The 27,686-nt window shown below is 32.8% G+C and overlaps 1 protein-coding gene and 1 pseudogene across 1 annotated transcript; both read right to left on the bottom strand.

Moving 5' to 3' along the window:
• Positions 1 to 9,231: 9,231 nt before the first annotated feature.
• Positions 9,232 to 18,375, bottom strand: LOC137837200 (ultraviolet-B receptor UVR8). Its single transcript, XM_068646128.2, has 11 exons — positions 18,178 to 18,375; positions 17,943 to 18,087; positions 17,707 to 17,829; positions 17,508 to 17,568; positions 16,616 to 16,725; positions 15,337 to 15,422; positions 14,614 to 14,815; positions 12,774 to 12,827; positions 10,010 to 10,123; positions 9,665 to 9,721; positions 9,232 to 9,590 (listed from the first exon to the last, which is right to left on the bottom strand). Exons 1-11 carry the CDS (start codon positions 18,204 to 18,206, stop codon positions 9,390 to 9,392), a joined length of 1,182 nt encoding a protein of 393 aa, XP_068502229.1. The 5' UTR covers positions 18,207 to 18,375; the 3' UTR covers positions 9,232 to 9,389.
• Positions 18,376 to 27,580: 9,205 nt separating this feature from the next.
• Positions 27,581 to 27,686, bottom strand: LOC137838936 (small nucleolar RNA R71; annotated as a pseudogene).

Here is a 27,686-nt window from a genome sequence, read left to right on the forward strand (position 1 = left end):
GTCTACTTGGAACCCTAGAGAAGCTTCCTTCCTGTCGGTGTGTCTTCCGTTCGTCGCATCACCGTCGTTGTATCATCGAATCACCTTCTTCGACATCGGCATCCTCCCTCGCCTCACATTGATGCTTCCACGCTCCCAACCTTGTCTCAGTGAAGCATTTGTGTCGTTACTGGTGTTCTTCTCCGACACCATTCGTGTCTTCCTCAGCCAGGTGCATCCTCCTCAGTTAGGTACGTCCTCCTCGGACATTGTTTCTATCTATATTAGAAACATGCATTATGCTTTTAATGGAAGCCCCGGAAATAATTGGCCGGCTTTCTCTAACATAGAAATTAATTTTAAAAATGGTACTTTGCCTCATACATAGTACATCTAGTTATTTTGAAAATGTGATTAATCTAATTATCTCATTGCTTTGTCTTTGCTTCCCTTCTCCACTTGGTGTATGGTTGACTATGTCAAGTTCATACTGCAATGAATATAATATCTATTGTTTGACCTATCAATATCATTAATTTTGACCTATTAACCTAGCCGCTTAAATGTTATGCTTACTTTTATAATTTTCAATTGGTCCAGTTAAGAATCTTGAATAGAAACTATTTGCAGAGTTACGGTAACATATTTTAATATTTTTCATTGTTTAATTTCTTTTTAGATGATAGCGTTGTTTATTTTCATAAATTTTCTTTGATAAAAATTATCAATATAATGAATTTACTTTTTTATAATAAGAATCAAACTTAAACCTTTATGTTTATTATTCTAACATCAGTCACTAAATGGATCTTAATGAATAAGATGAATGAATTAGTAAGTAATATGTATTTCTTATATCAATATAATTATTTAGTATTAATACAAAATTATGTTAATCACATATTACACACATTTTCTACATTAATAATTCAGTGTCTATTTTTTCATTATGAAAAAATTATACCTATATAGTATTCCCAAATCGTTGGACTATTTTGGTTCAACATTTTTATTATTTGTCACCTACTTTTTTATATATGCACCTCCTAGAAGTAACGGGGGTTTGAAAAACGTCAAGAATAACAAAGGTTTCAAAATCGCCGGGAATAACCAGGGTTTGAAACCATTGGGAATAACGAGAGTTTCAAAACCGCCGGGAATAACGGGGGTTTCAAAAAACCATTGGAAAGTAATTATTTTCCAAGGGTTCATAAAAACTGTCGGTAATTTGTTAACGATGTTGCATCTTCTAGGGGAAAAGCAAATTGTGGGTAATGCACTTAATGGGAGTTAAAACCGCCGGAAACGCCACAAATAACCCTCGTTAAAAATGATTTTTTTTGTAGTGACTTTGGACCATATTTGTTTAATTTTATAAAACTAGGAGACCAAATGTGCAATTAATGTTCTGTAAATACCAAAATTACACATTCATAAAGTTATAGGGAACAAAAATGCATGTAAGCATAATATTAATAACCACGCCAAAACCATCATATATAACCAATGACTTTGAAATGGACAAAGAAAGATGTTTTAGCCCTGTGCTTTTCTACGCTATAGCAAAAACACATGAAAACAATAAAAATTGTATATTATAACTAATTTATTTTAAGGAAGAACATTTTTTTAATAACTTACTAAAATAACTTGCAAAAAAGAAAATGATTATTTGTCATCCTTTTAAGTAAAAAAATAAAGAGGAATATACCAAACCTAGCCTTGAAATTTAGAAAGCGAACTTTAATGTCAATCAATTTGATCTGCAAATTGCCTCATCATTCATCATTCAATTTGATCATGATTTTGAAAACAGTCAGGCAATTTTAATCCATTACCCCTCAACAACCTTGCTCTTTATGTAGTTTCTCTGTTAATTTATCATATTGTTTTTGCATAACCACCAAATTGTACAGAGCAAAGTCAATAACCGCAATGCACTTGTTATTACCTTATGTTAAATGGTTCTTGCAACAAAGAATGACCATCTCAATGGAAAAATATAATATTCCACCATATACCATAAGAGAAAAAGAAAACAAATTTCCATACATGGCAAAACCCAAGAAAAATATGGGATATGAGTAGCAAACAGTGTACCTATATCTCAATTCCTATCATATCCCAAATTTCTCCAAACCCTGAATTCTCCAAACGCCTTAGTCGGTTCTCGCATGACCAAATATATACCAAAACCCCCTTCTCCAATTTTTGAATTCAAAACATCACTACTTCCTCTCGGTTTTGGAAACTTTTCCACAATCAATTTTTTGTTGTCATTTCCATACCCTTACACATCAGCAACATTGCCACATCACCATCCATGACCACGTCTGCAGTGTCAAGAGTGAGTTACTAAATAAAAAGTGTCAAGAAAACATTTTCCTCAATACAAATGCCAAGTAAAACTTAACTACTAATTATATCCCAATTTTCTGTGTTCCAACTAGACTTAGAATTACACAAAAGTATTTCTTTGATAGTCATAATTAGCTACCACAAATTAGAAAAATCTTAAATACATCATACCAATTGACAATTATGTCCATTAATTATCCAAACACAGTTGTCTTCGTCAATCCTATCTAGAGGTGGAATGGAACAAACATCGTGACCTTGGTATAGACAACGTGAAGGTGGTAATCATAAACGGTGTAGAGGAAAGCAAAACCCTTTGTGATATGGAGGAAAGAGATGGGTGAGGGTGAGAATGAAGCTCTGATGGGGGAGATTGGATTGGGGAGGGGTCAGATAAGGGTGTTGAAATATTATTCACATTATACATGGAGTCTATGTGTTCATAAATGTGTCACATTGTGGGCCACATAATCACCACTTAATGTCGTTTAAGTCAATTTGACAGAAAATACAAAATTGCATACTTTTAAACAACCCTTAGGACCAAATTGATTTTTTTAAATACCAATACACTATAGGGACTTTTGCCCATTAATATAGGGACCAAAAAGGTAAATAAGCCAAAAATTAATTACTTGTTTAAAAAATTTACGAAAAATTAATGACTAATAAAATGGATAAAGATAAAAATTAATTAATAAGTTTAAAATTTAATTTACTAATTAAATTTAAAAACTAATTAATTAATTAATTAAAAGTAAATGTGGATGATGGTTTTGTATTAAGTTGTTATATTCGATGGTCGTGGTTAATCAATATAAATGTATGGTTGTGGGTTGTTTTTGTTTCATTAAATTGATCCCATCTAGTTTGCTATTATTCTAAAGCAATTGCAATGACGAATGATGAGACGTTGTTGTTGAAGGGTGAGATGAGTGAGGTGTTGCACTTGATGAAGAAAACTTTCTATTCTAACGAAGAAATCTTCCTTCGCGAACTCATCAACAATGCTTCTAATGTAAGTTGTTGATCAAATTTGATATGTTATTTTTACATTTCTTTTTTTAACCGTTATTGATTAATGTATGCATGCACAGGCTTTGGATAAAATTCAATTTGAGAGGCTCATGAACAATAGTGTTTTAAATGATGAATTAATTATTACATTGATTCCTCAAAAGGTTAACAAAACACTTTCTATCATTGACAATGGTATTGGCATGACTAAAATGGGTAGGTAGGTGGTGATGTTCAATTTTCTTTTGCATTCCATACTCATTAATTCTAGTATTTGACATATGTGCTTGTTTAGATTTGGTTGATAATTTGGGTATTGGCTTCTACTCTGCTTATCTGGTTGCTGAGAAGGTTATCCTCACCTCTAAGCATAATGACCATGACCAATATACTTTGGAATCTCAACCTAGTGCCTCTTTCGTTATTACCAAGGATATTAATGCCCAACAACTCCCAAGGGGAACCAAAATCACCCTCTTCCTTAAAGACAACCAGGTACATAAACTAATTAATTCTCATATTTTATGTTATTTCTTTTGCTCACTTATTTTTGTCAACAGTTGGAGTACTTGCAAGAGACCACCATAAAGAATCTCATTAGCAAACATTGACAACTTATTACCCATCCCATTTACCTTTGGAGTGATAACAACAAAGACCATTGGCAACTCATTAACATTTGGCTGCGTAACCAAGAGATGTACGATAAATTTGTGGCTCAAAAGCTTGGGAATCAATTACCAGATGATCTTGCATTCTCCATTCTTTTCAAACTACCTTTGAGATCTCTTAAAAGATATGGATGTCTACACAAATCATGGGCTCTCTTGCTTGAAAGTTCTAATTTCATGGAGCTCTTTCGTATTAATTTCATATCTAACCAACATTCTTACTATGACGATACATCTCTCCTTCTATGCCTCGATCAACCTGATAAGTCCTCCTTATTTTTACTTTCTGGTAGGTCGTTTCAAAATATGGAAAAATTAAATTGGTCAAAGGGTCATTATTCTGGATATTTTATTTTGGGTTCTTCTAGCATTAATGGAATTCTTTGCCTCTACCCACACGGCTCAGGAACTATATATTTATGGAATTCATCTAGAGGTGAATTTAAGGTCATCCCTCCCAGTCCAGTTGAGTATATACCAGATTCTATGGACCCTATGTTTGTGTATCAAGGATTTGGCTATGATTGGACTAGAGATGATTATAAGGTAATTAGAAAATTATGTCTCTTTCCAAGTGTTCATACGGAGGATGACGGGGATTATGAAGAATGGGATATTGCAGGATCGTGGGAGATTTATAGCCTAAGAAGTAATTCTTGGAGGAAAATTAAATCTGATATATATATTTATCCAACCTTTGAAAAAGATGATAAATTCTACTTAGAGGGGATGTGTCATTGGTTGGGTAAATGGCGGGAAAGTTATGCTGAATCTCCAAAAACATATTTGGTATCATTTGACTTAAGCAATGAGGAATGGTTTATAACTCCCTTACCCCCCTTCGATATACCCTTAGAAATATATGATAATTTTGATATTCATTTGGTGGAGAGTCATCTTTTTCTCTTAAATGGTTCAATTGCTTTGATATCAAACTATTACCGTACAACTACCTTTTCCATATCAATTTTGGCTGAAATTGGTAAGAAGGAAACATGGACTAAACTCGTCACTCTTGGACCCTTACCTTACCTTTCGCGTCCTATTGGAATAGGGAATATAAGCAATATACTCTTCAAAACAAATGATGGTAAACTAGCTTGGCTTGACTTAAGGACCCACATGGTTGATAAGCTTGATGTCAATGTACGTGGTATATGTCAGCTAATAGTTTATAAGGAAAATCTTTTTCCAACTAAAGGAATAAATAGTTAATTTTTTTTCTTGTTTTTCCATAATAGTTATTAGAATTTTCTCCTACAAATATTAAAAATGTGATTTTTCAATTTCATGTTGTACTTCTTTCTTTTTTAGCTATGTTGAACCCGTAAACACTAAAAAAACTTGCTATATTTGTAACACATTGTAATCAAATTTTGCATCACAATGACTTAGTGTCCTTGTGAGTATAGCCAATTATTTGATGAAAGTATAAAATTGTCATCAATGTTGTAACTTGTTTTGTATTTACATTTGTTTAATGAAATTTACCATACTAGTGTTCCTTTTTTAATCTTAGAAAAAAAAAGTATATAATAGTGTTCCTTTTTAAATCTTAGAAGAAGTCTACTTTCTTCAATGTGTAAACATTGACTTGAATTATTATTTAGATCTCATGTTGATTTTTTAAATACGGTTTAAAGTTTAAGTTATTTGAAATGCGTTAAGTGACTTCTCAATAATATATAAATATATAATTTATTTATTTGAATTTACTTCTTATTTGCATTTGGTAGTATCATTTTATAGTGAGTGACTTCTTATTTACATTTCATATTATCAGTTTTAACTATCATTTGGGTTTTGTTTCCTTTTATAAAAACTGAAAAAATAAATATGCAAACAAATCGTTTTTGTGGAAAAATAAAACAAATAAGACCTTCCCATTGTAAAGTAGTAAGAAAAACTAAATCTAAATGGCCATTTGAGTATAAATACATAGAAGTTGCTTAACGAATTATTATTTATTTTATAAAGACTAAAAATCATAAATATTGTAATAATATTTGTAGTCACTACATATTAATTGTTAAAGAAAAGTTTGATGTTTTTAAAAACAATTTTTGTGGTTTCATGGTGTGAAATTATTCTACAAATGTATTATTATATTTATTTAATTTTCTTACTTAAGATAAAAAAAAATCATTTATTAAGATTAATGAAAGTAATTAATTTGGATTTTTTTTACTTATAAAAGTTAGTTGTTAACATTTAGTTTCTTTTGTTCTGGTTAAGAGTAACTAGAGATGAAAGTCCTTTTTACCGACTAAGTTTGTGCATACATAGATGCTTGTATATACCTTCAAGCTTGAGTCCCCTATATTTATAGGAGAACTGCAATTGGGTAAAGGGTTTTTCATAAAGGTTTGGAGAGGTTCTTAGGTACTAGAAAACACTTAAGCGTGAATCTAAGAATGAAATATGAAAGGTTGTTCATCTTATGTTTGGTAACAGAATAATAGTCCAAAATTCATGTCAAGTGACTTAGGATGTCCTTTGAGACTCGCATAGGTCAGCCTATATTAGATCAAGTCAGTTTTAGACTTAATTTCATATTATCGACTTTATACAAATCTCACGAGTACATTAATTGATCTGTAATCATTTAAGTTTCTGGTTGGGAACGTCATGGCAGTACACAACCTCCTATCCTTAAGTCGATCAGTGTGAAAATGCTAAATAGCCTTCTAAAATGTTCTTAGGTTCTTCAAAGATCATGTCAGTTTAGGAGTTTGTACACGAAAAGTCAAGTCTCATCATGTTCCTTCCACGTGGTTGGATTTTATTATAGATACAATTGGCTCTAGAAGGGGAGGTGTTGAATGGAGCATGAACTCAATTCTCCTTTGGTGAACTCAAGTAAACCACAACATAAAATAGATGAGGATAGATAAAAGTATGCATAGAAATGTATACTGGTTCACCCAAAACACTACATATACGTCCAGTCCCCTTAAGCTTCCTGCTTAAGAGCCTTAAGTATTGTAAACCTTTCTAGGTAACAAGTATTCTCCACCTCTTCAGGTACACAAGTATTCTCAACTATCTAGGTAAACAAGTACTCTCCATCTCTCTAGGTACACAATGATTAAACACCTCCCCATGCAGCAAGTAGTGAATGCCTCTCGAAGCAGCAAGTTTTAATCTCCCCTTGAGTCTAAGACCTCTCAACAAGTGAGAAAAACACTTCATAAGATAGCAAAAATTGAAAGCTCACTGGATAATCTGCATAGAGTGAAGGATTTACAATACAAGGCTCACTCCCCAATCTATGAATTCTCTAAGTAGCAGCAATGAAATATTGTCACAAAAAGACTACAGACACTAAGAATATGACGACTATGAGATCTTTTTTTACTCGTATATGCTTTGTGTGTTCTATTTCATCTTCAAAGTATTTATATAGTACTTCATCTTGAACAAGAGTTTTGATGTCTCCAAATCCATGAAGATTGGTTGAAGGCTTAGTTGTTGCTTGTGTGTGTGGGTTCTGGGTAGTTTGAATTTGTAATTCACCCATAGTTAGAATCCAAAGCTGATTTAAATCAAAACCTTTTTGAAAAAAGAGTGTTTTCTAAAAAAGTGGAAAAACAACTTGTTGTTTTATCGTTTCAATCGGTTGTTTCACACTTAGAGGTTTTTAAAAGGATTTGAAATTGTTTGACATTGGTTGACTTTGTTGTCAAACCAATTCAATTGGTTGTTTTGACACTTCAACCGATTGTCTTTTGAAAATCCTTAACAGAATTTTGTTAAGTTTGGTAAATATGTTTTAAATGATTCAAAACTGATTTGGCTCTTACATTAAATGTTTTTAACAACCTTTTGGAGTTTAAATAGTTTGTTTTACGCTCCTGGGGTTAAGATATCAAATTATAATCTTTGAAATCAGTTTTCTCCAAGATTTACTTCAAGCTTTTGGATTTTCTCAAAGAGTGGAATAGGATTGTTGTGTAATCTTTTGATTTTCAGTTTTGATTAGGTGTGATCCTTCCTTATTCTCTTGTATTTCTAGAATAATTGTGGTATGCAGAATCAGAGGTTATTCTGAATTTTGTGGTGTGGTTGCCAAAGGAAGTGTGTGTTCTTGAGGGGTTCAAGATCACTTCTTTGGTGTGTGTGCGGTTTGTAATCTGTGATTGATTGCGTAGTGAAATACCCAGTGGTTTCTGGGGACTGGATGTAGCTCTTGGTGTAAAAGTGAACAATTATAAATCTCCTTGTGTGATTCTCTCTTTCCCTAAACTCTTTAATATTTGTTTTAAGTTGTTTTTATTCACTGTTGATTAAAACAACCGGTTGAATCGCATAAACAACTGGTTGATTTCTGGAAATTAACTAAAACAGCTTTGTGCATTGTTTGCGAAAATCTTTCATAAACAATTCATCTCCACATTGATTTTCGTACTAAACTTACATACTAGTTCTTAATTAACTCATCACAAATGTTATACTGACTTCTCATGATATCAACCGCTGAATTTGGAAAGTCCTGCTTGCATCTTTAATGCTCTTTCTCACTTGAAAATTCTTTGAGGTGTATCTTTCTTCAATTTTCTTATGAAAACTTAAAAACGTTCCTAAAATATCCTTTACAAACCTCAAATATATCACTGAATAATATTCTCTTCATATATTAGATTTATCTATTCATTCCATTTCAGATATTAATTCAAACAATATCAATATATTCAAGTTTTGGATAAATCTTTCAAGTTTTAATTTCTCCCAAATATATTCCCCAAAATATGTTTCAAAAAGAATATGACACGTGTTTGCTCTATTTTTCGAAAACCTTTTGAAACACATATTTGAATATGATATTTAACTACAACTGTGCTTTGCAAAATATCTTCGATAATTTTAGTATTTTAAGAAATATAGGATGCCAGAAAAAAAACAGCTCTATACATTTGAATTTTCATAAAATGATTCAAGTTATATTATATAAAGAGAAAGAAATGGAGAAGATTATGAATAATTATCTTGTTAACGTAAAAGTAACTTGATTCCTCTCATGATAATGTTATATTAAATTTTATTACATTATTTAAAGGCTAGATTTTGGGAAACCCACAAATTTAAGTCAGTTGATCTATTTAAAAGTTCTATTTGAATAAAACTAAGTCTCTTGCATTCAAAGGCAATGTTTTAAATAAACAAAAAATTATCTTATGGTAAGATTTTAAGAAATAACATAATAAAGTTTTAAAATGTTATATCTATTTAAGTTATTACCAAAAGAAGATTATATCAAGCTAAATACAACAGATAAAGTTTAGCACCTCAACTGAATTTGAAATGAGTGTGATTAGGGTGATGATCTAGTTTTTCAGTTTTTGCTTTATTTTTATGATTTATGAATCAATTAAGATGATCTGTTTTCCATTCTACTATTGCCAAGGTATGTCTGCCACCACAGGCAACAAGTTTAGCAAACCAATGTCCCTCAGCTTCAGTGGCAGTGAGATTGTGAGGAGGAGGAAGGTTTATAGGTACCTCCATTGGTTGACCAGTCGTCACTTTCCTACCATATCCAAGACGTCCATGGTCACCTCTACCAAACTGCAAACAGTTCAAGCAGATCACTTAAATTTGCTATTGAAAAGAGAAATAAAGATGGCATAGAAAATACTTACAGAAAACATGCGGCCATCACGGGTTAATGCCACTGAGTGAGTACCTCCACAGGATACCTGACCACAAATCAATTATCTTCATATCACAAAAAATTATTACCCTTCAAAAAATTTTCCTTAGATTGTCACGATTAGTACGAGATATGAAGCAACAACATGAATTCAAAAAGGTTTGTGTGAGAAAAAAAGCTAAATTTACATCTTCAGAATTCAAATAGTTTTGGATATTTTGGTTCTTTCTTCATTTTGGAGCATGAATGATGTCAAAGTGAGTTAAAGGATAGAAAGTGATTGTTGCGGTTACCAAGCCATGACACTGACGCAGTGTAAAAAGAAAAAGAGTACCTGCACAATATCTTCTCCAGCTAAAAGTTGAACCTTCTGGGGTACCATTTTACTGCTCTTGTCACTATCACCAAACCCAAGCCTGCCATGTTCTCCCCTTCCCCAGCCATATACCTGAAATAATGTCAAGAAGATAAAATTATAGCCAAATCACTTGAAAAATATTAACAGAAACCAAAAAACCAGACAGATGGAAATAAAGTGGTACTATTAAATATCAAATATTAACAAAGAAAATAAAGGACACAACTGAAAGGTATGGCCCCTCTTAGTCCTTTACAACATAGAACCTATAATTCCATGGAGAATGACCAGTTGCATCAATGGGCTTGCGATTTGGAAGAAGAGGTACAAGGGACAAAGTTTCATTCATCTGTAAAGCTGCAAACTCAGTTAAAGCTTGCTTAATAAACCTAGGTGCTTATGAGTAAGAATAAACCGGGGTGAATGTGATGCATAACAAGGCCCAATGTGGAATGGATAAGATGAATATCATGCGAATTGTTAGGAGGAGAGTACAACTGACTTGAGGAACTGTAACTAGTGAGGCAAGAAAAGCAAACGGGTTTGCTGGTAACCCTATCTTCTATATAATCACATAAGATTTGTCCTTTGGAATGGTGTCACTGGCCTGATTTGCATAAAGCTAACTTGACAAAGATCTAAACACATGGATGAATTTCCTCTAGCTTCTCGTAAGGTTATGAGAGGTCCCTCCCACTATTTGGATTGGAAAGAGCTAGGAAGCTCCTAGACTATGGGGAAGGCAAAAGGAAATGTGGGAAATTGTTGTTGGTTTGCAACAAAAATTAAATAAGAAACCAAGCCTTAATATGGAGGAGGAAAGGGCAAAAGCTGGTGAGAAAAGAAAAAATAGTGAGTCGAGCAACAACCCTAGTGATAGAAATATTTTTAAAAATAGAGTTAGTACACAAGCTACCAACATGTTTAAGAAAGGTTTGAGAGAGGAAGCATGTCAAGCAATTGACAGGTTCTTCTATAACAACATTGTACCTTTCAATGTGACAAAGAGTGAAGAATTTAGTGCTATGTTTGATTTGGTTCCAAGACATGACCTTGGATTTAAACCTCCATCTTATCATGAGATTAAAGTCAAATATTTGAAGGAGGAAGTTACAAATACATCACTTGCTTTACAAGTACATAGGGATGAATGGAAGAAAACGGGATGTAAGATTATGATTGATGGTTGGACTGATAAGAAAAGAAGGAAAATAATAAACTTCTTGGTGAAGAGCACAAAGGGAACTGTATTTCTAAAGTCCATAAATGCATCTTCTATATCTAAAATAGCTGAGAAAGTTTTTTAAATGATAAATAACATTGTTGAAGAGGTGGGAGAAGACAATGTCATTCATGTTGTGACTGATAATGCAGCAAATATAAAGTTGTTGGTCAAATGTTGATGGCAAAGAGGAAAAGGCTCTGTAATATATTTAAGGGACGACAAAAAACTAACTCAATGTAATATATTTTGGTTAATTATTTGCCTTTGTGGAACATCATTGATGAAAGGTGGCACAAGCAATTCTATGGCCTGCAGGTTATTTTCTTAACCCTCAAATGCATTGTCGTCCCTTAAATCAAATTTGGAAGTGAAACGAGGTCTAATGGAATGTATAACTAGGATGGTGGAGGATGAGGATGAACAAACTCTCATTGATGTTCAAATTGATGATTTCAAAAAACAAGAAAAAGAATTTGGTTGTCCCTTGGGTACTAAGTCAATTAATTTAAAGACTCCATCAGATTGGTGGGAGTCTTATGGTGATGTGTATCCAGAACTCCAAAAATTTGCCATTCTTGTCTTGAGCTTGACATCTAGCTCCTTCGGATGTGAGCATAATTGGAGTTCCTTTGAGATGGTAAGTTAATGTTCAAATATATCTCTAGAATAAAATTAGGAATCTACTAGTCCACTACTTGTTTACCATATTTGTCTTGGAATTTGTGTATGTCCACACAAAGAGAAGAAATAGGCTAAAGCAAAGCACAACGAATGATGTTGTTTTTGTTATGGCTAATTCAAAATTAGCTAAGAAGAAACAAACAAGAAAACCGACTCAAATTAATATTGATGATTGTTCATCCAATGAAGAGTAGTTATGGAAGATGAGCATGAGCATAGTGAAGCATTGGATTCGGATGAAAAAACTTGGTTCCAGTCGAAGTTGGGGAGGATGAAACTTAACATAGTCATGATTTACACATGACTGATTTGAATGGTGAAGGAGATAAAAATGATGATGGAGTTGAATATGAATTTAACTTACTAGATTATTTTTTTTAGATGGATTATTATTTTCTCATAGTTTTGTAACTAGTAAAGAGTTACTCCTATTATAAGATGTGGTGTTCACACCTAATTACGTACTCTTTTATATATTATGAGATTCAATTATGAACTTTGAGTGCAATATAATAATTTATAGTGTATATAAATTTTCATATTTCTCTTTCCAATCTTCAGTAAGATCTTGATTTTGACTACCATGCATAGATCATCTAAATTGCTTCTATTGAAAAACCAAAAAAGTGTAACAAGCAGCTTACTTTAATGAAAAAGCTGTTTTCAAAAACAACAATTTATAAATGGTTTTCTACTATAACAGCTACTTTCAGAAGAAACAGAAAAATACAAAATTTAAACATATACAGTTAAATGTAGACTTCAAATATTTTAAAAGGATATCTTCACATTAAAATTTAGAACCAATAGATTCTACACACAAAAAAGGAGTACCTCTCCTTCATCGGTCAATGCAGTAGAATGCCATCCACCAGCTGCAATATCAACCTAGAGTTCCAAACAGATTTAATAAAAGAAATTAGATATTTAAACTATAATCAAAGATTGACAGTTTGTAGGGTACAGATACATAGCAATCCTCAATCCCTATCGCACACCCAAATATAACCCCAATAAAGCCAATGTTAAAGAGAAAGAATGCCACTGGAAGCAAGGAGCTATACCAGCAAGTTGGTAAAATGGAAATAAATGAAAAATAAAATGAAAATTAAAGGTGCTTGGTTGAAGACAAATAGAGAAGATATGACTAAAGAGATAGAGAGATGAGTAAAGATAGTGAGAAATAGTACATTGGATCCCACCAAATTTAAAATATTTTTCCTCGCTTCTTCCCCGCCAACCCAGTTATATTAATTCTATCTTCTTTCATCTTATGAATTTCTTCAATACCAAACAAAGGCTAATCATTTACAATATATATCTAGCATTCTACCTACATGCATAAATTTAATAATATTTGCTTCTGCACCAAAACAGCACATGATCACTCTCACACACACACATGTTATAACACTAACATATGGCTGCATTCTAAACCATATATCTGATTCTAAATCACACAAGTTTATAAAGAGGAATATTCAGATATCACCCTAAAATTTGTCTTAGTAATTAAGGATCTATTTGGTTTGAGATATAGGTTTCTTTTCATTTCCTATGTCCAGGAATCATAACAAAAAATCATATTGTTTTCACTTTAGTTCTTGTTTTACACGTATAGTGTATAGGTAATGGTGAAAACTAATTCTTTTGTTCTATTTATTATACAAATCTTTAAAAGCAAAAGTAAGTCTGAATATGAAATGTGATATTTTATAATTATCTGCCAAAACAAAAAATATTTTCTCAATTCAAATAGCATAATACACATTTATATTGTTGTCACTTTGTTGACGTGAAACTAGATAGAGGATGAGGAAATAAATTGGACAGCACAACTCATTAGAAGGATAAATTTACATTATTGAGTATATATTATACCACATTTAAAAACTACAAGGAAAATTAGGCAAGCCATCTCAGTATCATGGTTGTCCTATAACTCATTTCCTCTTGGCCAATGGTAGCTTACGAAGCACTACAAAAGGTATGACATAGTGATCCTTTTGTTAACCTTTGTAAAACAAAATTGACAAAGGAAAAATGAAAACAAAATGGGCATAAGAGGCTATATGCACACAGTTATATTCAATGTTGAAGAACTCAAGGAAAATAAAAGGATCAGAAGGGGGATAAAAGATCCTCAAACTTGACTTGTAAGAGTTACGAGGATATGAAAAACTCTATTTACAGACCTGTGCATGCATTAAAAATAATATAGACAACTAAAACAGGTTCCCATGTCCTAAAACTACTCCTAATAACTAACAAATGGCAGCAAGAACAGAACAAGATATTACTAAGAAAAATTATAGAACAGAACATAGTTGAAGATGAAGCCAACAACTGATGATGACATTCTTGTTTTCATGTGTCAAAGAGAAGACATGTAATTTCTTCATTATTATGAAGCTCACATAGCTTTCTATGAAAAAAACTCCAGATAAACTACTTTACTTCCTTTTGTTGGGGCAGCACAAAAAATCAACCCATTGTATCACTTGCTACTTGCTATAAAATTTAAGAGTGAGTTCCAAAAATAATCTTGAAATGTCATATTCTTGGTTTATACAGAAATATGCATCACTTTGTACACATACCAAAATATATCATTTATTCAGTCTGCTGACACAGAAGCTGAAAATAACATGATTCCAGATAATGATATACAAACCAGAGTAAGATCAGAAAGTCCTTGGACAGGAATGGGTTGTGATCTTGGCTGAGTATCTCCAGTTCCAAGTTGTCCATATTCATTATTTCCCCATGCCCATAAAGTTCCATCCTCTTGAAAAGCCAAATTATGAAATGCTCCAACAGCAATGAGCCTCACACTTTCAAGACCTTGAACCCGAACAGGAACTGAAATCTGTTTTCTGTAAGATAAAGCAAAAATAATTTAGAAGTTAGCAAAAAGTAGAAACTGTTGTTTACTAAAAATGAAGAAAAACAGCTGAACAAGTAAATTAAGTTCATCTTAAGATAATAGTAGCATAGTCTTGTAAAGAAAATGAAAAGAAAAACACTGGATCAAGCTAGATAATTTTTTTGGTAGAAGAAAACATGCCAAATTTTTTTGTGTAAAGTGCCATCTTTGCTAGAATTTGAAGCATTTGTTTGGAGCAGAATTCTAGTGTTGGAAGCTTCTAGTTGGTATGGTATCAAAACCTATAATTCATCTTCATACCTCAACTCTTTGAGTGCAAATTATATATCTATTGAGAACCTTCACTTAATGTCAATTGGTTTTAAGATGAGATCTGGCAATTTTAACTTTTTTCATGATTGTTTTCTGTTTTGTTCTTTGAATAGGAGGATTCTTTATCGTGCTTTTTTCTTTGCAATTCATTCCCTTCATCTCAATAAATTTATTATTTTATTCTAAAATGAAAATTACATGTCACCAGGCGGCCATGGCTGACCCCATGTCCAAACATGACCTTCACGTGTAAGTACTACTGAGTGAGTTCCTCCTGCAGCAACCTACACCCCAATCAAATTAGAAAAACATTAAAGAAAGCAAAACCCATGCCATCCTGCAATGATGCATTTGTTACAATAGAGATGTAGAAGTAGCTATACAAACTCAAACACTTAGAAAGCCTTTATTGCACAATTACTTTACAGAAAAAAATCAAATTCAATTTATTGAGCAGGACTACGGGGATTAAGGTCATAACAAAAAATTATAATCAGACGTCATTCAGATTCACCACATACACAACAAACTAAAATGAACAATTAAAACTGTCTGGAGCTATAAATGATTTTTTCCTTGTCAAATCATCACCAAAAAGTCAAGGTGATAGACTTACTCTCGCTAAGAGCAAAGCACATGTCACAAATGTTGTAAATAGCAGATTATTAAGGAAAAAAATATTCTCAATATCTCCATAGTAATTAGGAAAAAATATATTCAGAAACTTCCTATTTATTTCAGCATATTTTTATTTCCTCTTTTAAGGGTTTTGGATATTACAGATAGAGATTACAAGAATAAAACTGGTGCAATTGATATCAATAAAATAATTCTTTAGTTTTCAACCAAAAATTTAACCTTAAAAATTACTGGAATTAAGCATTTAAAATAAAATTTAAGAATAGGTCAACTATAACAATTTTATGTTTACCAGTGTATTGCTTATTGGAACATAGGCCATTTTAGTTTGAACAAGTCTCACAGGGCCTTGCATGGACAAGAAACAAAAGAAAATCTCAGATGTATCCTTTGCTTTCCAACATATCAGAAGCTGTAATTTGATCTTCACTTAAAAGATATGTAGAAATACAGTATCTATTTTCTTTCTCTGTGGTAAGGTTAACTAGTAAGCATTGAGCAAAAGCAACTTAAAAATGTCTGATATTCTACTAAGATTACATGGGAATTGTACAATAATAACAACAAAATTACAAGAACTTAAAGCTACCATAATGTTCTGTCATAGACAAAATATTGACAGTGTCACTCACATCTAACTCCTTTGTTCATGAATTCACTTAGAGTTCAAAAGGATGATGACAGGTAGATGAAAACTTGCATAGGAATTACAGCGACATAAAAAACTAATGAATTTAAGAAAATAAATGTACATCTAACACTAAAGATTGGCACAAAAACAAAGGCAAATCACTTTTGTTCCACCATAGCATGCAACGCATTGGAATACATAAATTACCTGCCGAACAACAAGCTTAGGAGCACAGCGTTGAGGGATCTCTATATCTCTCCTTAAAGGTCTATCCTTGCGCTCAGGTTCTTCACCACACTGCCCATATTCATTTCCACCTGAAATAAATTATGCTAGCTCTTAGAAGTCGTATAATATATATATGCATATACACACACACACACATCAACACTCTTTGAGAATTTTGGAGCTCTAAAAGGGAAAAAGAATATGACATTTCATCCAACATCAAATTTTTAGTTATGAAGTATGTAGTACAGGTACACAATCCGTGTAAGTATGCAGTTTGTCACTTTTTACATTACTATTATGAGACTTCCTCTAAAAAGAATCTGGTAAGCAGTAACTCAGTAACTATATTATGACATGGTTATTTAGTATTATGAGATGGTTATTTTGTCCAAAGAGTCATTCAAGTAAAAAGTGGTCGGAACAGCATAAGGTTTAAAAAGGAATGAAAGGAAAGCATATGGCAATCGAAGTGGAAAACGAGAAGACACTTCACGCAAAATTATTTTTGAAGCGATATGATTTTAGTTTGGATGATTTTATAATAAAAACAAGTTAATAGTCAAACTAAGTATAAAATTTCTATCCAACACAAATCCTATCTAAATTTGCATTAATTCGGAATCAATCCCTCAGCATGAGATCAAACAAGTGAAGATTTAATTTGCTTCTAGAAAATCTAACATGAAACTAAACGGACACTTAGTATGCTTAATGACGTTGCCACTTTGGACAATGCTAATTCTACTAATCACAATAATAATAATGATGGTGATGATGATGATGATGATAAAAATAATAATAAGAACAACGTGATGGAGAAATAGAAGCAAAAAGGATTTATGGTGTGGAATGAATAATAGTATAATACCCCAGGCATAAGCTCTGCCCTGATCATCAACAGCCAAGCAGTGCCACCCCCCAATAGCCGCCTAACAACCACAAGCTATTCACTATCAATACTCACATAATAAGTACACCATCAAAAAAGAATAGCAAGGGTATAATAAGCATGATAATCAAGAATTGAAGAAAAGAAAAGAGAATGAACAAGATGGAAGGATGTATACCTGGACAATCTTAACACTGGAAAGATCCTTGACTTGGCTGGGAATGTTCTCAATCTTGTTCTCGGACTTGTTCTCAGCTGGGTGCCCAAGTGTGCCCCTTTGGTTCCAACCCCAAGTGAACAACTACATCACAAGTAACCACCACCCCACCAAAAAAGATGAGTTTTTGAACGATACCCACGATTTATAAGAACGAAAAGAGAAAGATACAGAGAGAGAGAGAGAGGTTAAGATACTTTGCCGTCGTCACCGATGGCGAGGGAGTTTCTGCTGCCGGCGACGATGGAGCGGAAACGTTGAGGTTCGAGAGCTTCGACGAGAGAGACCCATTCTTTCTCTTCGTTGTTGCCGATTCCTAGTTGACCATCTTCACCAGAGCCCCTGAATGAAAAGAATCAATCACAGATGGTCCTTTAAACGAGACAAGAAAAAGAAAGAAAAAATGGTTATACAGAAAGAGAGAGCAGAAACCATGCAATAATGCGGGAATGGGAATCCATGAAGGTTAGAGTAGAGTAAGAGAGCAGAGTGAGAGAGACAACAGAGAGTGCCGAAGAAAATGAAAGGAAGATTATCACAAACACTTTGCGTGCGTGGAGCTTACGAGTTAGTGTTTCTGAACACCTTTTCAAAATGCAATCACTCTACAAATTCCATTACCCAACAAGAATAAATAAACCATTAATAAACCCAAAGGAAATTATATAACCACTTTACTAAACGTGAATATTTATCAATTATATATTTGAATTTACAAAAGAAAAATATAAAAAAAATGGAACTATGTTTGCAACATAAAAAATAAAAAGTTTGAAATAAAGACGGAAACATCAGTCTTTAAAATTATGGAAAAAAATATATTTAATACAAAAAATATAAATTAAACTTAATTTATACTTAAGGCTAATTATTTTTATAAATTGTACATGTTTTTAAAAAAAAATTAATTTATGTATAAATTATTTTACCTAATAAAAATAATTTTTTTTTATAATCTTTGAGGAAAAACTAGTTTAAATATACCCTTATGTAATATATTTTGTTTTAGGAATCAAAACGTGACTTTAAATTTGAAGTTGAATATAAATGAAAAGGTTGACAAATATTAAAAGAATTTATAAAATTATTATTTTAAAACTTTAAAATTTTAGTCAGAAATAGTGTTATATAATATTCTATATGAATTCGTTCTTTAGTATTCGTGTTTCTTCGTCAAATATCTTATAATTGTATTTAAATACTTTTGTTGGAGACCAGAAGTTTCTTCTCTCTTTTTTTTCTTTTTGAATCTTTAACAATATTCCTCATCCTTGAACATAATTTTATTTGTTTTTAGGAGAGAGAAAAATATATGCACGTATAAAACCTGTTAAAATTTCTTCATACAAATGAGAGTGAGTAATGAGAATTTTTGTTTCAAAAGAACAAGTTGAAAGGGTGATTTGTAATTAGTTTTAGATTAGGAAAATAAAACATTGGTATCCAAAATAATCCAAATAGTAAAGGAAGGTTGTTTTACTTTACAACTCATAAGCTATTCTACTTTACAAATATATGCTAATGTAAAAAGTAAAATCTTTCAATAAAGAAGTTTCAAACTTATTCTTTCACGTGCTTCAATTTCACCAAGAAGGGAACTACTATCATACCAAATTTTTTGGGTCACAAAAGTACACCCCTAACTTCACCCTCATTCACAACCAATGGAAAACAAATTGCCTTGTTTAAAAAATATGCTCATGCTTTTATAGATTAAATCAATAGAGTAAATTTGTGCTATTACATTATTTATTTTTTATTTTGGAACTAGTGTAAAATGGAACACAGTTGTATAATGGTAATATTTGAGTTGCATATAACATGAGTTATGCAAGAAAAATCAGTGTAATATTATATTAATAGTACCGAACATTAAAATTAATTGTTGCAACATATTTTTGAAATTTAATACTTGCGAGGAGGAAACTATTACATCAATTAAGTGGAATAATGGATGTGATATGTATTTTTTACTCTTCCAAAACAATGTGTTTAAGTCTTTTTCTTTGTATTTGGAAAGATATTACATCAGTTAAGTGAAACAACTGATGTAATATATACTTTTCTTACTTATTCAAAACAACGTGTTTAAGTAATTTTCTTCGTATTCAGGAAAGCTATTACATCGATTAAGTGGAACAACCGTTGTAATAGATATGTCCCTCAACCTTTATTTTGGTTAATCATGTTACTCCCCGTTATTCACTGTGGAGACTTCCCTCGCTTATTTTGTTTACCACTTCCAATGTTTCATTGTTACTGTTGTTGAACTCTATTGATGGTTACCACTGTTGAATGTGATGTTGCTTTGTACATGGAGGTTACCAGTATGGGAAGTGGAGGCTCGCGGTCACAATAATGTTAGAGTTGGAAGTTACCGTTGTTGAACGTGGTACTGTGTTGAACATTCACTCCTCTAGTTCGTTCACATTTTGTCTTTGGTCACACACTACACCCGTTTACACATCACCAAAGCTTGCGTCAGTTTCCCCTTACTTATTGGAATCAATGTTTGTAAAATCGTTTCACTGCTACCGTGGTACTCCACCAAGAACACACTTTTTAGCCCCAAAACCATTTTGTAAGGGGTGTCACTACTACCAACCAGCGTAGGGCGCCACTGCTACATTTGCAACCACTGTGAGGGCATGTCGCTGCATTACATTTTTTTATATATATTTTAATAATGTTAAATATTATATTAATATTAAAATTAGTATTTCAAAAAAATTAAATTTATATTAGAATTTAAAATGAATATTGAATTTAAAACTCATACTTTTTTCATTCTTTTTATTGTAATTTGACATTGTTAATTGTTATATGTTGAACGACTTGGTATTGGGTATGAGATTGTATTGTGTCTTTTGTTGTATCGAGTGAACCTTAGTTTCTCGTTTGAGATTCAATATAAATATTTAACACTATCTCCAATTTTTTAGTTATTAATAAGTTTTCTTTAGGTTAAAACATAAAAGGAAGTATGTACATTGTCAATCTGTCATTATGAGGCAAAAAAGATATTGTTTTCGATGGGTATGGAGTACTAGAAAATACATGCATGTCTTAATGATAAAAAGAACCTTAGGTGGCATGTAAATGGAAGAAAATGTGAGGAGTTGTTATGACATGTTTTCGATTCATCGTAATGGAAGAAAAATAATTTTTTGTATCTTGAGTTTGGGAGTGATCCAAGAAATATTAGACTTGGTCTTGCAATCGATGGAATGAATCTTTGCGGTAACTTAAGTAGCAAACATAATTCATGGCTCATTTTGGTAATTATTTATAATATGTCATATTGGTGTGTATGAAGAGAAAATATATGATGTTATCTATGATGATGTTAGGACCAAGACAACCCGAAAATGACATATTTGTTTATCTAAGTCCATTGATAGAAGACCTGAGGTTTTTTATGCATATCAAAAGGTGAATTTCAATTTGCGTACATTATTATTTTGCACCATTAATTATTTTCCAACAAATGAAAATTTGAGTGGTTACAATGTTAAATGATATCATGCTTACTCGATATGTGAAGAGAACACAAGTTACCGTCAACTAAAACATGGAATGAAGACATCTCACATTGGGCATCAAAGGTTTTTGAAACATAATCAGCCTTATCGTATGTTGAAATGGATTTCAATGGATGTCAAGAGGACAAAACTACATCTTCGCCCCTGACTTGTGAGCAAGTGTTGTGCCAAGTTGAAGTGACTTTTGGGAAAATACAGAAAAAGAGTAGTGTGAAAAAATATGGAAAAAGAAATTGATATTCTTTGAACTCTCACATTGGTCCAAGTTAGATGTTAGACATTGCGTAGATGTAATGCATGTGGAAAAGAATATTTGTGATAGTATAATTGGGACGTTACAAAACATTAGAGGAAAGATGAAGGACGATATAAATGCTCGTAAAGATCTGGTTGAGATGGGTGTTTGTTTGGAGATACAACCACAACGTTATGGTAAACAAACATATTTTCCTCTAGCATGTCATACTTTGTCAAATTTTGAAAAGATAAGTTTTTGTAGGTGCCTAAGGGAGTTAAAATACCATAAGGATACTCTTCAAATATTAAGAACCTTGTGTCAAAGGAAGATTTGAAAATTCTAGGCTTAAAATCTTATTATTGTCATGTTCTCATGCAAGACCTTCCCCTAGTAGCTACTCATGGAATTTTACCAAAAATTAGTAAACAAGTCATCATTCGCCTTTACATATTCTTCAATGCTATTTGTAGGAAAGTAATTGATCCTAATAGGTTGGAAGACTTAGAAAATGAAGTTGTCATTATCTTGTGTCAACTAGAGATGTATTTTCTTCCTTATTTTTTGACATCATGGTCCATTTAATAATTTATTTAGTGAGGGAAATTAGAATATGTAATCCTATTTTTTTCGATCGATATCCAGTTGAGTGATGCATGAAGATATCAAAAGGGTATGTGAAGAATCCGTATCATCCAGAAGCATCTATTGTTGAGAGATACATTGTTGAGGAAGCAATTGAGTTTCGTGCAACGTATATGTTAGAAGTAGAAGTCGTAGGTGTTTCGAAGTCTTGGTATGAAGAAAGGAATGAAGGTAAAGACACACGAGGTGTAAGGGTGGTTCAAAAAGATCAACATGAAATTCTACTAGCACATTTGTATATATTGAACAATAATAATGATGTTTTTTCTTACATAGATGCACAAAAAATGTTGTTGAAGTTAATGAACCCTCGTGCAAATGAAAAATTATTTTTGTCTGAGCATAATAAGACCTTTTTGAAATGGTTTAAAGATAAATTGGTCAAAAAGATTGTGATGTTGAGGAATTGAAATAGTTAGCACAACAACCTAACTTTGATGTCATAATATGGATTGGATATAATACTAATATATTGTATTTTATACAAAGACTGGAGATGAAAAGAGTATTATGCAAAATAGTGGTGTTACCCTGGAGGCAAAGTCTATGTAGTTTTCTAGTTTGAAAGATAACATTCATGTGATGACTATTGTAAGTTATTTTGGAGTCATTGAAGAAATTTGGGGGGTTAACTATGCCAAATTTAGAGTGTTTGTATTTAAGTGTAAATAAGTTTATTGTGACACAAAAATGCATGTTGATTACTTGAGTTTTACTTTGGGTAATCTTACAAAGGTAGCTTATAAGGAAGATCATTTCATCATGTTACCAAGCAAAACAAGTATTTTACATGAAAGATCCTTCTCATCAAATGTGGTCAGTTGTCCTCCCAGGGAAGAATTTAACATGATCTTCATCACCATGATGACTCAAGAGTTCAATCTATAGATAATCCTTCATTCTCAAGATGAATACCTCATCTGAATGAGGAAAATGATGTTGATGAAGTACATGTTACACGTAATTATCACAATTGATAGCATCTTTTTCTTCTAGCATTGTTTTGTTTTGAATTTTGAATGGAGTTGTGGAAGCTTACTAGAAATGGAAGAACAGAAATATGTGTTTGAAGTGGAGAAATGGGTTTGGGAGAATGAGAGGTGAGGCCAACTCATTGGGAAATAGTATAGGGTTAGCTACAAAGGAGACTACTTTAGAGAGAGATCAAGAACAAATGTTTATGGTAAAAAAATGCGCAACATAATTTTTCTCATTCAAGCTTAATTTTATAAGAGTTGAGCGTATTTATTTATATGGCCTTAAACGAGAGAGGGGGGGTGAATTGTTTAAGAAAGATTTTCAGAAAATTTTAAGCCTAGAATGAAAATACTTCAAGAAAACCTTGATTAAGAAATCAGTTTTTCAAAACATAAAGCAAAAGCACAATACTGGAAAAACAATCGGTTGTTTTACCGAAACAATCAGTTGTTTATACCAGTTATTAATTGACAAAACTGAATTTAAAGAGATAGGGATAGAGAAATTGTACACAGTTGTTTATACTGGTTCACTCCAAACCAGAGCTACATCCAGTCTTCTCAGAAACCCTAAACCCTAAACCCTAAACCACTAAGCAATCACACCTTGATCACTTACACAACAACCAAGAGAATGATCTTGAACACCTCAAGAAACACACTCTCCTTGGTCAACACACCAACACTAAGATTGTTGATCTTGATCCCCTCAAGAACACACAGCCAATCTCAGCAAACACAGAAACGAATACTTGTTCAACAGAGTACAAGGATTACACTTGTTACAGAAGATAATCTGAAATCAATACAAGCAGAATCCTATTTCATACACTTTGATCAATCACAAACTCTTAGCAATCTCAGCTCTTTGAAAAATTCAAAAACAAACTCTTAGGAAAAACTTTGTCAAAGATTCTTAAATCTCAAATCTGTTTTTCTGAATTTATTCAAAGATGTAGGTTGTTATCAAATCTTAACAAACTCTTAAATTGCATTAAAAGATTGGTCAAAGCATTTAATGACTGGAGCGTAAGCAGTTAAATCATTTAAAGCTCAGTCAAAGATAAAACAGTTTTTCTGTTATGGTCCCAAAACAAACAATCGGTTGTTTCCTCGAATCAATCGGTTGTTTTGGTACTTAACAATTCAACCATTTTAAGAACAGTTTTCAATCTTTTCCTCAAAACACCTAAGTATAAACAATCATTTGTTTCGATAAAACAATCGGTTGTTTTAACTTAGTTTGAAAACATTTTACTTTCACAAAGATTGAGAATGCTAATTGATAGAGATCAAGTTCAAGACCAAATGGAGGCCAATACTCAAGGACAAGAAGAGCAAGAGGCTCAAGTGCTAGACGCTCATGGAGTTGGTAGCCCACCTCAAAGGCTTACAAGAAGTCAATTCAAAGCATTAGGAAATAATGGGAGGTTGTTCTCTCTTTTTGTAATATCTTTGTTTGAAGATGCTTAGAGGGAAACATAAGAAACCTCTTTTGTAAAAGCATCTTTAGGTCTTTAGTTTAGGAAAATAGTAGGAAGCTTGGGGGGTGTGAGCTTAGTAGAGGGGTGTAGGCGTAATAGGGAGGTGCCAAACTAAGAGAGGAAGTCACACCTTCCTCATGCTCTAGGATTGGCGCCACTTTTATGTCATTTGGGGGGAATTTTGAATTTAATTAGCTCTTCATTTCAGCACCTTTTAGGCTATAAATAAAGGTGCTTACCTGTAAAATTCAGATTGGAAATTAGTAATAGAGAAACTCTACTCAATTTGAGAGAGAATTTGTGAGAGTTTGCTTCTCCTTCACCTTGTCTTATCTTGAGTGCATTTGGTTCTCTCAAGTGGTGGCACTAGCTCACTCATCTTGGAGTCTTCATCCTCTAAGTGGCGTGATCATCAAACCAAAGCATCCATCTCCATAAGTTCTTCTTTCTTTCATCTCCATTGTCATATGAATTCCTAAAACATGTTTAGCTTCCTTTTTTGGTTCGGCAATTCATTCTATTTTCCAGCTTGCTTCGGTTCTTAGTTCATTGGTTGCTTATAGTTGTTTCTTCTTCAATTCTAGCTTAATTGTTTGATGCATTTCTGTTCTTATTCATTTTGTTCGGTGCTTTTGCCTTTTTACACAATTTGTTCGCTTCAATTGGCAATAGATGGCTCCTCCATATGAGTTTGGTGTGAGGTGCAAGTCATGGTGAGTTCTTGAAACATAGAACCTTGATCCAATTCTATTATAAGTGCCTAAGCTATCTCCAACTCAAGTTGAGTCCATAGAATGTCAAAGAATCATCTCTTCTTTGCTAGTGGATTCATATCACTAATGCTTTAGATTTAATCAAAGGGTGGATTACAACATATAAACTACCCCAGAACTAAGCTAAACCAGCACAACAACATCAAGCACAGCCAAGGCTTCAACATCCTTCAAAGGGTTTGGATTCTTCAAAACTTGAACACCACTTGGTTCATCAACTATTTCATATCACACTTTATTGAATCATATAATGAAATCCATAATTAGTATGTATTATTTATTTATAGGAAAAGTGGAAGAAAGATTAAGACATCAAATAGAAGAATGTTACCCCCCACATATTGTCTCAGGGAGACTATGATTTGTTGGAAAATAAACTAATGGAAGAGAAGTTAAAGAGACAAAAAAAATCATCTTTCGTTGAGGAAGTTCTTTATCCTCCATCCCCTTCTAATTAACATGAGAAGTGGAAGTTAGCCAAAAACTAAAGCAATGGAACAAATGACATCTCACAAATCACTATAGATTGCCCAATGTAATGTAAGTTCATAATAATGTCTTATTTTTTTAGTTTTACATGTATTATTATGTATTATGAAGATGACCAAGGAAGCAAAAGACAAAGCACATGGTGAGCAATCATCTCAGCAAACAATTCAAGACCCCACCAAGGATCTCATGGACCCAACCAGAGGAGATGGACATAAACCAGAGCACCAACTGTTCTTCCTTCTGGTCTTCTTAAAAGATATAATATGTTGTAAATAATTTAGCCTCACTTTAGGGTTCAAAATAGCAAAGGTAGGCTAGAATAAGGTACCTTTAGCATAATAGGGGGTGTAGTTAGCATTTTAGCTTGTTCCTAGCCCTTTGAGAAGGGATTTTGACCTAGTTTATATAAGGACAATCCTAGGGTGCGGGTTTGACAGTCAAACCCTAAGGCTGCCCTTTTTGTAGTGTTTCCCATCCTACCCTTCATGGTTGTTCTCCAAGACTCCTTCACCTATAAATAGGAGGCCTACCTCATTGTATTTTACAAGTTGAATTTGAATGAAGTAAAGAAACTCTGCACAAATTGTGTGAGCTCTTAATGAGACTTATGTCCTCTTAGGTTTGAGGTCTTATCTTGAGTGATTTGGGAAGCTCTCAAGTGGCAACCAACACTCTCATCTTGGAGCACATCACGGCGTGACATTTATCATCCACCATCATAAGTTTTCTCATTCCATTTTCCTTCCATTTTTCCATTCCATTTATGTTTTTGTCTTTTAGTTCTCTTATTTGTTGCTCTTGGGTTTCACTCATAATTATGAGTATGATGCATCATTTGGGAGGCCATAACTACCATTGATGTTTACCTTGTGCCCATTTCAATTCCGCAATTGCATCTCATCCTCACCATATCTTGTTTTTCATTTTTGCCTCTGTGAAGTGAACCTTCACACTTACTTAACCACTTGGTTAAGTTCGTGTACAGTGGGAATCTTCCTTAGGTCCTCACCATTAATTGCTAAAATCTCAATCTTAAGTAAAAGTGTCACCATAAATGAAAACATCTAAAATCAACTCACATCATGCGTGCAGTGGAGGTAGCCGAGCGGAGCGATGGCGTCGTACGTCATAATGGAGGCAAGGAAGGAGGAACCTGTGTGTGCGTGTTGGATGAAAACCTAATATAATTTAGGTCATTTGTGTGTGACGATGAGAAGACACCTCAAATCTCATCCTCTTCACAATCTCAAACACCTCAAATTAACCACATGGCTGAACAAATAAGAGAAATGAATAATAATGAAGGAAAATTGTGAATTCTCAGGGCAGAACAATTGGAGAATATGCTATGTAGTAAGGTGCAACATATTTTTCTAGCATAGCAGTACCAGTTGCAACAAAATCTTTGAAGATGAAGCCAACATTTTTTAGCATGAATAGTAGCCACCAGTTCACAAGAATAGATAATAAGGACCCTTACACTCATTTATCCACTTTCTATGAATTGGTAGGAACCATGGGATTTGAAGAAGGTGACATAGAAGCAGTATATTTATGTTTATTACTTTTTTCACTTGTTGGAAAAGCAAAAGAGTAGTTGAAGTCACATCCAAATTGGAGCTTGAGTAGTTGGAGTGATGTGGAAGAGAAATTTCTGAACAGGTTTTTTTGCTCCCTCGCTTTATTAAATCTAAATTTGATATTTCCATATTCAGGAAAAGACCAAATGAACCTTTCTATGAAGCATAGGAGCAATTCAAAATGATGCTAAAAGAATGCCCAAATCATGGATT

This window comes from Phaseolus vulgaris, chromosome 4, assembly GCF_051622355.1.
Source record: "Phaseolus vulgaris cultivar YP4 chromosome 4, ASM5162235v1, whole genome shotgun sequence".
Lineage (NCBI taxonomy): Eukaryota > Viridiplantae > Streptophyta > Magnoliopsida > Fabales > Fabaceae > Phaseolus > Phaseolus vulgaris.